The 12,818-nt window shown below is 44.9% G+C and overlaps 1 protein-coding gene across 5 annotated transcripts in view; it reads left to right on the top strand.

The window, feature by feature from the left end:
* Positions 1–11,651, top strand: part of LOC126546969 (phosphatidylinositol-3,5-bisphosphate 3-phosphatase MTMR3) — a 47,366-nt gene extending 35,715 nt beyond the window's left edge. For 2 of the 5 annotated variants that reach the window (XM_050194705.2, XM_055062813.1), the window contains 2 exons: positions 4,579–4,772; positions 7,918–11,651. In XM_050194705.2, coding sequence (XP_050050662.1) covers positions 4,579–4,772; positions 7,918–8,122 — 399 coding nt within the window. In that variant the 3' untranslated portion in view covers positions 8,123–11,651. Of the gene's footprint in view, positions 1–4,578; positions 4,773–5,704; positions 5,807–7,917 lie in introns of those variants that run through there. The other 3 variants (XR_008609002.1, XM_055062809.1, XM_055062820.2) reach the window with 3 other exon arrangements.
* Positions 11,652–12,818: the final 1,167 nt, after the last annotated feature.

The following is a 12,818-nucleotide window of genomic DNA, read 5'->3' on the forward strand; positions in this document are numbered from 1 at the left end:
GGGAGAGTGTTCCTCTCGCACCCGAGTATCCATGCCATGAAGTGGTGCTAGCAGCGAAACACTCGCACCATTCCTCTACCGTGCAACTAGTACTGGTACCGCAAGCACTACACGGGGAAGCCAGATTCCAGGAAACACGAGAGCCATGCGGGAAAAACATGAGGGGACGCGAACCAAGTATCTCTATAAGATGGAACATTAACAGTTTCAGGCTAACCGCTATTTGTGTGCAAGATGACTGTCTTCTGCATGTGTGTATGTGAAATTAAATGCATGCAGTGTACCATGCTTTAAGGGAGAGGATGGTGTCTTAGAATCAATTACTTACGCACTGCTGTTTCAGTGTTTTCACGTAAAGCATAGAAAGCTCTTTAGACGATGGAAAGCAGCTCCATAGGTCTACTTACTCATTACTATTATTCTGATCACTATTGGGAATACCATATTTACTCGCATAATGATCACACTCGCGTAATGATCGCACCCCTGAATTTTGTCGTCAAAATTCGATTTTTTTTTTCTTTCTGGTGTAATGATCGCACCCCAAACTTGTCGCAGCGATATGTCGTGTGCCAAGTCTAACTAATGATGATCGCGCTTACCATCTGTCGAATGCTGTCAAATGCTACGCGAACGACTCTTGAAGACATGCCAAGTGGTCTGCACGCACCAAACATTCTTAATTATGCAGATGCCTGATTTCAATCCTTTCATCACTTTCCGCACTTCCATGAAAAAAAAAAAGCTACAACCAAACTTGCCTTGGCTTTATTACTTGTAGGCTTCATAAGGTTTTGGCCAACAACAACAAAAATGCGCCTTTCAATTCTTCTCGCCTGCATTCGTGGGCACGCAACAAATCGCGAGCGGCAACTATAGTGGCCACGTTTACACTGATACGTTAGAATTGTACCCTTTTCATGCGCTGACGCTTGTAACACAGCTCAGATATTTGCCCAACCTTAGCGGAAACGTGCTGTATTTCGATAGTAGTGAAGACAAATGCCGCAGTTTCTGCAGCATGCTTGCCATGTGTTTCTATGTCACTGCCAGCTACCCGCGCCCATCTCTGTTTCTGTCCCCTCAAAGTGGACATGGCTTTGTTATTTTTGCAAACTCGCCGATATTAACGATGTTATTCATTACTGATACGGAAGAAACTGTTTCATTGCGCGTAATGTACTCACGAGAAGAATAAAAATCGCGTTCGGCGCATTTGGTTTGCTCTGCCGGCCGCCATATTTGTTCTGGTGTCCCGCACTGTTACAGCGGCAGCCGCCTGCTTGTTGACCTGTTGTCATCCCGCAGCAAATGCGGGATTAAAGAAAAAATATTTTCACAGGAAACTTAACTCGTGTAATGATCTCACCCTTGAATTTGCTTCAATTTTTTTGACAAGAAAGTGCGATCATTGTGCGAGTAAATACTGTACCATCAATACAGGCTTGTTGTTTTTTTGTACATAGATTTTGCCCTGCCAGATACAGTAAAAGTTTGTTAATTCGGATTTTACAGAATCAAAATATATGTCTGAGGGTATCAATCATCAAGAATGTCAAGAAAACAATAAACAAATGCTTACTACATCAACACGCTTTTATTTACTGAATGAATCAGCAAGTCATGTTTTTGTCTTGCACAAAAGCAGTGCGGAAGCTGCAATTCTTCTCGTGACTGATTAGCGCTCGCAGCCGCGAAGGCCTTGCAACTTCCTTCACAGCGCGACTGTGGAAGGCGTCTTCATCCGAGATATGTCTTTCACTATCGTGCACACATTTCCATCACTTTTTCGCCAGTGAACTGGTCGCCAGCAGCTTGTCCTTCCATCGCAATATAGCCGGTGCTCTTCATCCTCAACGGCTTCGCACCGAGTAAAAACGAAACTACCGTTTGCCACAACTGCTACGGAGAAACCGCGGCGGCTATCGACGCGATCATGTACGGCAACCTTGTGGTTCTGAATGCCCGCAGCCAACACGCACATCGAGCCAAACGAGACTACAGTTTGCTGCAACAGCTCCAAACAAAACTGCAGTGGCTGTCGACGCGATGGTGAATAATGACAGCACAGTTTTGAAGGCACACGCCCGACTGCATGCACGGGGTCAAAACGAAACTACTGTTTGTCGCACAGGCTGTGGACGAAACCACGGTCGCTATCACCGCGATCATGGATGGCCACTATGCAGCTATGGAGGCACGTGGCTAATGCAGTGCAGTGCGCGGCGGTAAACGTAAGAATAAACGCTTTAAAGGCATAAATAGGGACAAAGTGATCCGGCATTGCCATCATTCACATGTGATTTCTGCTGACTATGGCAATGCGGACTCCGCCACTTCATTTTGGTTGAGTGCCGTTTTTGCTCTTTTGCAGCGCTCGCTGAGCTCCAAAAGTTGTTCGAATTAACCGATGTGTGGTGTCTGAGAGTTTGGTTGCATTAAATAATGCATATTCAAGCCAGAACCAGAGCACAAGTCTGAATTATCTGATTTTCCGAATTAACAAGGTTTTACTGTACTACTTCGAAAGCATATTTAGCGCCAGCGAACAAGGACAGAAGAGAGACGGTGTCGTCTCCCTTCTGTCCTTGTTCGCTGGTGCTAAATATGCTTTCGAAGTCGGTTTGCAAATGGCGATGCTGAAGTTTACTGCACTAATGCCTGCTTTGAGTTGAAGGCCTGAAGAGCGATGGTGCCACACCCTGGCAGATAACACCAATGGGCCCTGTTAGGAGATCGCACCTGTGAATGCTTCTGTGGGGTAATACAATAAAATTTTCCAGATTTCCTTTTTTTTTTTTTTTTGAGGTTGTAATACAGCATCATTAATGGGGTGGTTAACCAGAATTTATCTGTTATAAACTATTTATGCTAAACTGCGAGCTGGTTCGGAAACTACAAGGCAGCATCGTCGCAAATCTTTAGTTTTTGCATTGAGTATGGCCATCCAAGCCTTATTGTAATATTCACTGTTTTGTTATCGCAGAAGCTGTTATCGCGGTCACTGTTTTGTAATCTCAATGTTACAGCCAAACCTGTAATTTCTGTTTAGTGTCCCTTTTAAGTTTGCCTCTGAAATTTGTTTCATAGATGGCAGGCAATGCTACGAAGGCTGTGGAGAGACTTCTCCCATTGCTTACATTTGCGACCAAAATAGAGTGCATAACATATGAAATAAATAAATGTGGCATCATGAAATTTGATGTAGCATTAAGTCTTGTACTACAGTAGTATCGGGTTACAATATATGATGTAAATATTATATGGAAAGTGTCACAGATCTGAGCCTGTTAATCACCGAATAAGTGGAATGACACGTTTCTGCGATCAGCGACTACAACGCTACTCATGCTCACGACCAAGACATAGCGCACTGCAAAGGTGTGCAATTAATATATGTGATTTGATGTATAACCGTACATCCACAAGTTGTAGTTGCAATATATGAAATACAGTACAGTCTTACACAGAAGGAGGCTGCAAAATTTTCAGAAATATCGGGCATCTCGAAAAGGTAACTTCAGTGAGAAAAATAATTTCGTTGAATTTGAGAGTTGGCGAGCAACAATAGTTTCATGCTGTGTCGATGAGATATTCACATCGGCAGTACAAAGCGAAGCATGTGACACTTTCTTGTCCACTCTGGTCCCATGACTGATGGTGTTGTCCGCCATGGGACAACACCATCGTGAAAAGTGTAGGCAGAGGAGAGTGAATGCTTCGTCTGCAACTTGCTTCAACGCATCTTCGAAACTCAAGATTACACGACCCTTAGCACTAAACACACTGAAAGATTGCACACATGAAGCCGCAGCCATCTCGGCTTGCCTAGCTTTGCATTTGCTGCAGATTACCTCCGAGATAAGGTGCGCAGATCACTGACATTCACGTGCAGCCACGGGTGGGCTAGAGGAGGCAACACCCGGTTACACCCTTACACCCTCCCCCCTCTCCTTCCATCCTTCTCTCCTTGATCTCATGGGAAGGCAGCGTGCATCAAGCCACCATCTTTCTTGACTCATCCTCACATCCACAGCATACGGCACGCAGAGTCGCATTTGGACTTGATGTGAAACATGACGACGAGAGAATCTTGCTGCTACGCTTCGAGGGCCACTCTGCCGCGCGGCACGCCATTGGAGCTATGTACTATCGCAAACAGCCACACGCAATTCACCCATTCGATTATCTGCGTCCATGGCAGTTTTCATTTATTGCCTTGGTATGCCTTCGCTGTGGCAGTGAAATTTTGTTATATTGAAGTTTTGTATACGTGCGTTTCTTCATATTAAGGTTTAACAAGTCATTTCGTTGAAGGCGTCACAGATAGAAAACAACTACAGTGCAAAACATGCAGAGCAGGGCTTCTGTGACTGCACTACTTCCGTAGCTTCCGCAGTGTTGCCTGCTGTGTATGAAACCGAGTACAGTGTCCAAACACAGTTTGTCATCTTTCTGTGTGCTCTTTGTCTCTGAGGCAATAGTGCCCCGTAAGCAGCTGCTCTTGTGCATGTCTGTGCGAGACGAGTGTGTGGAGCGTGAGACTGACCCTGACGGGGTGTGCGTGTGCCCTCACAGCAGCTTGGGTTGGACTGCAGCGGGGAGCCTCCATGGGGCGGGTGCCAGGACGGTAGCAGCTCGTCGGAGTTGAGCTGGGAGCAGGTGGACGAACGCGATGCTCGCGCCACGCTGTGGGTGCCAGACCATGCAGCCTCTCACTGTAGGGGCTGCAATGCCGAGTTTTGGATTGGGCGGCGCAGGCACCACTGCAGGTGAGGAACTTGCCGCCTTTTTTTTTCTGATCGTCTGTTTACCAACAGCAGAAATAGCTCCCATGACAGCGTGCATGCAGTTACTGCATTACAGGGCTTGTAGGATAAGCTGAAAATTTTAATTTCAACGAAAACGTACGTGATGGTTTTCAAGGAAATATCCCCCTGTGTGCCCTTCCATGCACATAGCCCTTTAAACTACCAAGCCCAAGCTGTACCAGCCCTAGCTGTTTGTACCAGCCCTAGCTGTTTGTACCAATTGCTGCTAAAGAGGTGCCATACTCGTCGAGGCCACAGCATCTGCTTTGCTTGTCAGAGACGAGCTCTGCTCGTCAACTCTGTTTGCATTATGCGTTTGAGTTAATGGAGCCTTGGTGTGAACCCTTGGTAAACCCTGCAATATTTTTTTTTTTTGTGCCTGATGTGATATCAGTTAAATACGACTCTACAAATGCCCAACACTGTAGTGGATTTAGCCAGTGTCAAGCCCAAAAATATCTTGGCCCTGCGACAGGGCTCTTGACCAATGCAGCTGCAAGGTCACATGGGGCAGCTTGTTCTAAGGCCAAGCATACTGTGCATGCTTGCCTGGCAGCGAGGACAATGCTTTTGCTTTGTAAATTCGTACTGCAGAATGGTGAGATGGCACTGGCACTAACTCTGATTAAGCAGCCACTGTTGTGTGCTACAGGAATACCACCAAACACACGCTCTTTGTCGTGATTTGCTTGAATAGTGCAAGCAAGCCAAATCTAGTTTCTTTTTCGCACTAGCCAAGGCAGACAGGAGAACGAGAGTTTGTTTCTGACGAAGCAATGCTTGCTGGACAAGCAGATAAAATTGCGGGACATGTCAAACAGTGAATAGAGAAGCATATTGTGGACAAAGAGTGGTGACAGATGGAAGACGCAATCTTTGATTACTTGCCACAGGACCAAACCTAAATGTCCCTGGTAGGCTTTCTGCGGAGTGCTGAGGATCTCTGAAGCAAGTCCTGGCAATTAAAGGGGGCCCTGCAACACTTTTTGAACATGGTAAATAAGCCTGCTGAGTCACTGGACAATTCTCGCATGGAGGCCTGATGTTACTGCTCCTGTACACACACAGCAAGCAGCCCTAATGTTTCGCTCAAATGACCACCCCACCTCTCCTCGAGCTTCTTGAAACCCCTACTATTTTTTGTGCTTATTATGATACACTAACAAACATGATGGCTATTTAGCCAGATTTCTTTAAATGTGATAACCAAGCCACGCCTCAGGTGAGGCATCAAATGAAGAAATTTTGGCTGGTAAGGCAGCAGCGTGATCTAGGATCACAAGCGCCATGCAGTGTTCCATTCTTGGAGGTCGTGCAAAAACTGAAGCTTAGCACGATGATGAGTGGAGCAGTGCAGGCATTACTGCTTATCAGTTTGGCTGTACAGCGGCGCTTCAATCATATGAGGTGCACCTGTAAACATTTTGTTGTAAAACTTACGAGATAATGACCTTTCATACCAGTCACATTCCTTCAAAAAACGTTTCAGGGCCCCCTTTAAAAGTAATTGCAGTGACAGAAGGGTTGCACAAATATAAACCTAATGCAGCACAACACTCTGTATTGTTTCATTTATATTGAGTGTGCTACCAGGTCAAGTTCGATATGGAGTCTCAGTGCTGCTGTACTTTTAAGTTTTTATGGGCTCTCCGTGTTTTTCTGTATTTCCTTTGCCTTGGTCCAAAGCGTCACTTTCTCCTTATAGTATTCATATAAATTGGGCTAGGCTGTGTTACTTAAAGGGACTGACAACTGGCCAGAAGGTGGTTTTACTGGAAATGAAATGACCATGATTTATAGCGATGGAATCTTAACACACTGTTCGCGATTTAAGTAGGAATTACGATTTCAAATTGGCAATGAAAGTCTCGAAAACCAGTAAGTGGCGTGGCCTGGCAGTGAAATCTTGGTACTGCGGATGTAGTATATGAGATTACTGTATGTCAGCTGGCTGTTGTTAAGTACCGCATACTTATTGCTTAAAATTGCAGTTCGTATATTATTAGGTGCTTGCGCTTTATTCTAGGCGTATTATGAAGTAAAGAAAGTCCACGCTAACGAGCATCCTACGCATCCCTCAATGCATGGCAGCCGCACATGCTGTGCGAGTTTGCGAGTGAGTACCCAGAGTTATGTGGTCTCCCTGTGAGATACAAAGTGCTATGACTACTTGTGCCGTAAATGGGTGCGAGCACTACAATATTGGCACACACGTGAATACGGCAACACGGTGAACTGCGTGTCACATGTAAAAGCATTGTTTCGCTTTTGAAAACTTCAACTTGGCTTGGCTAAAGAACACTTTTGGCTAGTTGGTGAGCAAAGCAGTTGGATAGGAAACCATGCATACACAGTGTTAATATTGTAACAATAATTTAGCACTTCAAAAAATATAAATCACAGGAACATCGACTTGACAAACAAAATGATACTCTCTCACATCCGTGGTCGCACTTGTCGTCTGCCACCCACGAATGCTGGCTTATAATCGCTGTCGCGCACACCTATAGCCGTTTTCAGCGTGCTTTTAGTGAATGATTACACCCTCACTGCAGATTAAAAAAAAAATCTGATGAAATATGTTCCACAGTGTTCTCTGCGTTAGCACTTCATGATTGGACACCTTGACCAGTAAGCTTTCCATTGAACTAGAAAAATGAGTACCATAGAAATTGCTTGTCAGTCACTTTAACTAATCAATTAGTCTTCGCCAATCATTGCTGCAACCTGTGACATTGCAGGCTCTTCTTGTTTTGTTTTGTGACCATGCTTGTAAGATTCAGCTTTTCTTTAAGCAGTATATTGCCACCCATCCATAATTTTTGCATCACCTGCAGTAGGGGGGCTTGCTACGTGGTGTGGCTATGCCCAGGAATGAGAATTATGTGTGGAAAGATGTGGAGAGAGCAGCTAAGCAACAGTTTACACATTTACTTCTTGCTGCCGTATCTTGCATGAAGCCAACCTGCACCCTTTTTTATTTATCTACTTTGCACGCCATGTGGCACGCCGTTCGGTTTGTTTACCGTCTCGACAGAGCTTGAACAAGAAGGTCGCTGTTGGTGTGCATCCTCTGAAGCCACGTGTCGTCGGGGCTGTGTTGCAGGAACTGCGGTCACGTGTTTTGCGGCCATTGCGCAAGCCAGCTGCACCCTGTTCCCCACGAACAGCTGTATCAGCCGGTTCGCGTTTGTGGCACATGTTTCGAGTCACTGCGCAGCCGCCCCTGCCGCCCATCTGCTCTGGTCCCCGCAAACTCCCACACTGAGCGGCTGCTGGCCAAGGCACAGCTGGCCGCGGCGTCCACATAGGCAAGACGACGACGACAAAAGCGCGTACACCCGCACATATCGTGCGTGCGAGCCAGCTCTTGGTGTGTGGATGGCGTTCACCTCCGCCCCTCCCTCCCCCCACCCTCAAACACCCCGCGTTTCACCATTCTCGCTCGCTTGCGATGCAAGATGTGAGACACTTGGGAATACAAGCGCAGGAAGAGGTGCCACCGTGTCTCTAGTTTCTCTGCGATGGGAGTGGAAACGAAGGTGTCGACAGAGTTCGTCACTGGCTGGGGAGATAGCAGGTAGGATGCCGTGTACTGCTTGTCTCAAAAGCTCATCCAAAGATGTTTTGTATAAACAGTAGCACATCACCAAGGAGTGGCCGAAGCTTGTACAGTGCACACAGCTGCCCATGCTAGTCGCTTGTAAATGGGGAAGGTGAAGCCGCCAGCTGGAGCTTTCAACGCATGGTTGAAAAGAAAAAGAAAAGCGTTTGTAGGTTGAGTGTTGTTGGGTGCTGCCAACATTCGGTGTTTTTTCTTTTTTTTCCGGCAGTTCTCCCTTATGTGAACGAAATATACTTCTCAGGTTTAGTCATTCTGTACAGCTGCTGTACCACATTTACGACATTGTGCTTGCGCCCTTTACCATCCCTTGTGATCTTGCACCTTAAAAAGAAAAAAAAAAAAAGACTAGAAAGAGGAGGCTTGCTTTCTGGGAAAGCCAAACTTGCTTTAGAATTGCCAAGTTCAGAATCTAATGCTTATGCCCTGCTCAGCTGGCTGTCTGGATACTTCATGCTAGCATTTGGCTACTCAAGAAGTTTGGTTTGGAGAAAAAAAAAGGGGGGGGGGGGGGAGGGCACATATAGAATGCTCCACTTTTGTGATGACTTGTGAATCTGCACTTTCATTAAAGGACAAGCATACAACACCATTAGAGATTAAATTTTAGAGCATTCTCTGAATCTGTGATATGTCTTGGCACCAGAAATCGACGTTATTGAATTGAAAGGGGCTTGCCACGGCGAACTTGCGGCCTTTTCGTTCCCAACTCCCATTGCATGCGGACTGTGTTAGAAAAATGTGCCAAAAAAAAGTGCAGGGGTGTTTTAAGTCTCCTGCGTCTGAAGTGCTTTGTTTTTCTAACACGGCTGGGCTGACTCTTGTGCTTTTTATTTTTTTCCCCCTTGACAATGCTGCCTTCTGCCGTGGTGATATGCAGCGGTTTCTTGTCACAGTGCACACCGCAGTTGGTTGCGTGTACATGGAGAACATGTTAGGAGAGTAGACGGACTAAAGAAACGCACTCAAGAGGTAAAAGATTTTTCATTTTTTCATGATGCCTGCTCCAACGTGTTTTGAGTGGCAAATATGTCCTCTCTTTGTGCTAGCGGTTACGTTGAGGCACCTCTGCTGGGCATCTCCTGCAGTTTGACTGCCGTTGTTTGGGTCTTCACTATGTTCAGTGGGCTGCTGAATGTCTTAGAGCAGATGTGGCATTCATACGATACTTGTGCCCAATAATCCTTGGCATTTGTAGTTGCAAATAGTTATCGAACATGGCTCCCCAAGGCGAGCAAACCTTGGAACACATTTGACAATGGCGGCAGACGTGAGGACTCTCCTGAATTCGGCCACATGACCTGTTCACTGCCAGCCGAAACCATTGGGCTCCATTGCGAGAGACCATCGGCCACCATTGCATCAGGCACAGAAAAAAAAAATTGTTGCCATCTGCACTAGCATTCAGAGTAGCTGGTTGTACTTCGTAATAACTTGGAGAAAAAAAAAATGTGGTCAGGTCTGTTTTGTTACCCATTAGGCTGCTTTTCCCGAGTACCAAAAGCCACAGATTGTCATTTCCCGGATGGCCAGAATTGTCATAAAATGTTAGTCGTAACGGCAATGTTCTGCTCAAAGCTCTGTTCTTGTTTATAGGACATCGCAGTTTACAAGTCCAGGCACTTTTTTGCCCAAGTTCATTAATCCTGGGAAGTTTCTCACGCAGATATATGAGCTCGGTCTCTTACATAAAACTACACTGCGGAGTGGCATCTGTTCGCAATACTACTGTGTGACCCCGGTTCAAGAAATCCCAAGAAAATGCAAGAACTTAAGACATAATGGAACTAGCGGAAGTTCTTCTGTCCGATTGCAAGCTTGGTTTACGAGAATGCTTCATTTATACCCTAGCTTTTCCCATCACATATTATCATGCCAGCAAAGTTACAAAAGTCGCTTGCTAATTGTTTTTCTGCTAAGCTGGAATTTCAGGCAGAATGTAAAGCTTGTTTGCTGTTTTGTTTCATTTTAATGTATGCTAAAAGCGACAAAAAAAAAATCTATTTTACATGATTTGAAAAAGTATGTCCCCTCTTTGAGTATGTGTGTGTACAAAATGGGCACTGGTTTGTGTGTATATTGTAAGCACTGCACATATATGCCTTACCTTTTCTCTTTTTTTTTGCCACAATATAATAATCACCATATGTAACAGTTTCTTTTCTTCCAATACAAAATCTGGGCTCTGCAAGCTTTCAAGTCAGCAGCTGCAGAGGAAGTTTTTGTATGACTGACAATATTGTGCACACTGCAAGCTAATTTTAAAACATCAGCAGTACACTAAAGGCTACAAAAACATGTGGTTAACAAAAAACAGCTTGTTAAACAGCCTTTCAAGAGCTGTTATTTGTCTTTCCCAATTGCATCTGCACAAAATAAGTCAGTTTTCTAGCCCCTTTGAGTGTGTTATTGTTTGGCATCTGATGCTAAACTGCTGTTTTCATGATTTTCGTGGCCATAAGACGAAACTGCAGAGGGAGCTAGTAAGCTGCAGCTGTGTGCTTGCTTATTTTTAATTAAAGGTGCACCAATCTGCTCCACCTTACACTATGCATAGTGGTGCAGGTAGTGATGTATTGAACTTGCATATCACTGGTCTTTTTATTTGATATTATCATTACTTACATTTAGAAGTTCGCTAATGCAGATGCCACACTTTCTCAACTGTTATTAAACTAAAAGAAATGGAGCAGTGAAAAGTAAGAAAGATGTTGCACTTATGGGGCAGGCAATGCCCACTGTCTAGTGAATAATAGTGAGTGCATTCAAATAGCTGGAGGCTGTGATCTGCAGTTGAACGTTTTTCTCTTCTTGAACATAAGGTGTTTCAATCCTGCGTTTTGTTTGCCCAGTCACAGTTTGAATCAGTTCTGATGGATTGTTACACACGTGAATCTGTCCGAGAGTGTTATCTGAGGGAATGCAGTATGCCAGAATTTTTTTTTTGTCCCCTTTGCAGTGTATTTGCTTACTACTATAATTTTCCCTGCTTTGCCTTTGTAAGGTTTTTTTTTTTTTCTATAATAATTTTTGAGGAGGCAGTTGTGTTCATTGTGTTGTTCCTAGGGAATCTATGTCCATGTTTTTCTGTGTACAGGACGTGAAAGTTTTGAAAGAAAGGATTGTGAATACATTTGCCCAGAAGTGTACATTTGACTGCGTTTTCAATGTAACATTCTAGAAAGGGGCAAGCACATAATAAAAGTTTTGAATCTGTTTGCCTCTGATGTTTTTTTATTGCTTGCCACACCTGAAGCTCATTGACAGCATCTATCCAGGGTAAGTCCAAATACAGGCTGCAACTTCTTGTTTAGTCTGTTTTGTCACAGCAAGTCATACACCGCTTGAGGTAGTGCCAACTGACAACCTTCAAAAGTAAGTGACTTTTCAGTGTCGCTCGTCTTTTGGAACTGTTCTGGTATGCTAAAGGCTGCAAGACCTCTTTGGCTTTCCATTTTTCCTAAAAAGCAATGTTGCTTTGCATTAGAGAGCTCAAACTAAGGGTCAGCAGATGTGCAGGCAAGACGAACAAATTTGCCCTTGGCACACAACGTAGAACTCCACCACAATAACAAATTATGACATGCAGAGTGGCACTACGAAACACGTTCATTTGACAAAATGTTGGTTATTGTAAACCTTACCTCCCTCATTCCCCTTGTGTGTTTATACTGAATGACAAACACCTATGACCACCAGGTCAACGAAAGTACTATGAACCCACCAAGAATGTCTGCAAAAGTGACAAATAGTGTAGCCTTGGCCTCAAAATTTACGTGTGGTTACCAGTTTCAACATTGTGTATTAACTCTAAAGGAAGAGATGGACAAAAAAAGAATTTGGCAGCATGTGTGACAACGGCATGCGCGTTATCAGCATGACATAGCATTCCCGACAGGAAAGTTGCGGGCGCAGCGTTTTCAAGAAACGAAACGCAAGCAAGGCAGATGACGATTGTTGTGTGGCAAAGATACACCCCAAAGGGTGCAACTTTGCTTAAGAGTGTACGATCGACAACTTTTCCCCGGCACACGCACGCACGTAAGTTCGTTTTTGCAAGTGCGTCTCGGCAGTCACCCTGATCGAGATAGTTTCTGTGGGCGCGTGCTGGTTTCGGCTTTCTTTATCGCACGAGTGAAATATCGTACAACCTCGCTCAAACGTTTTGGGAGGAAAGCGTACTAACCGGGAAAACATGCGATCCGAAGTTTCAAAAAAGATATGACAGACTAGACTGCGGTACCGGAAGAGTAGACTGAGCACGTGGAGGCATTTTCACGTTACACGGACGAGCGAGTATCGCGGGAAGCTGCCCTGGCGGGAGCCTACGGCTCTCGAAGGCTTCGTGCTTTGCGCCTTGTTCACATGGGATCTAGTGGATGAAA

Source organism: Dermacentor andersoni, chromosome 3 (assembly GCF_023375885.2).
Source record: "Dermacentor andersoni chromosome 3, qqDerAnde1_hic_scaffold, whole genome shotgun sequence".
In the NCBI taxonomy this organism is placed as follows: Eukaryota; Metazoa; Arthropoda; class Arachnida; order Ixodida; family Ixodidae; genus Dermacentor; species Dermacentor andersoni.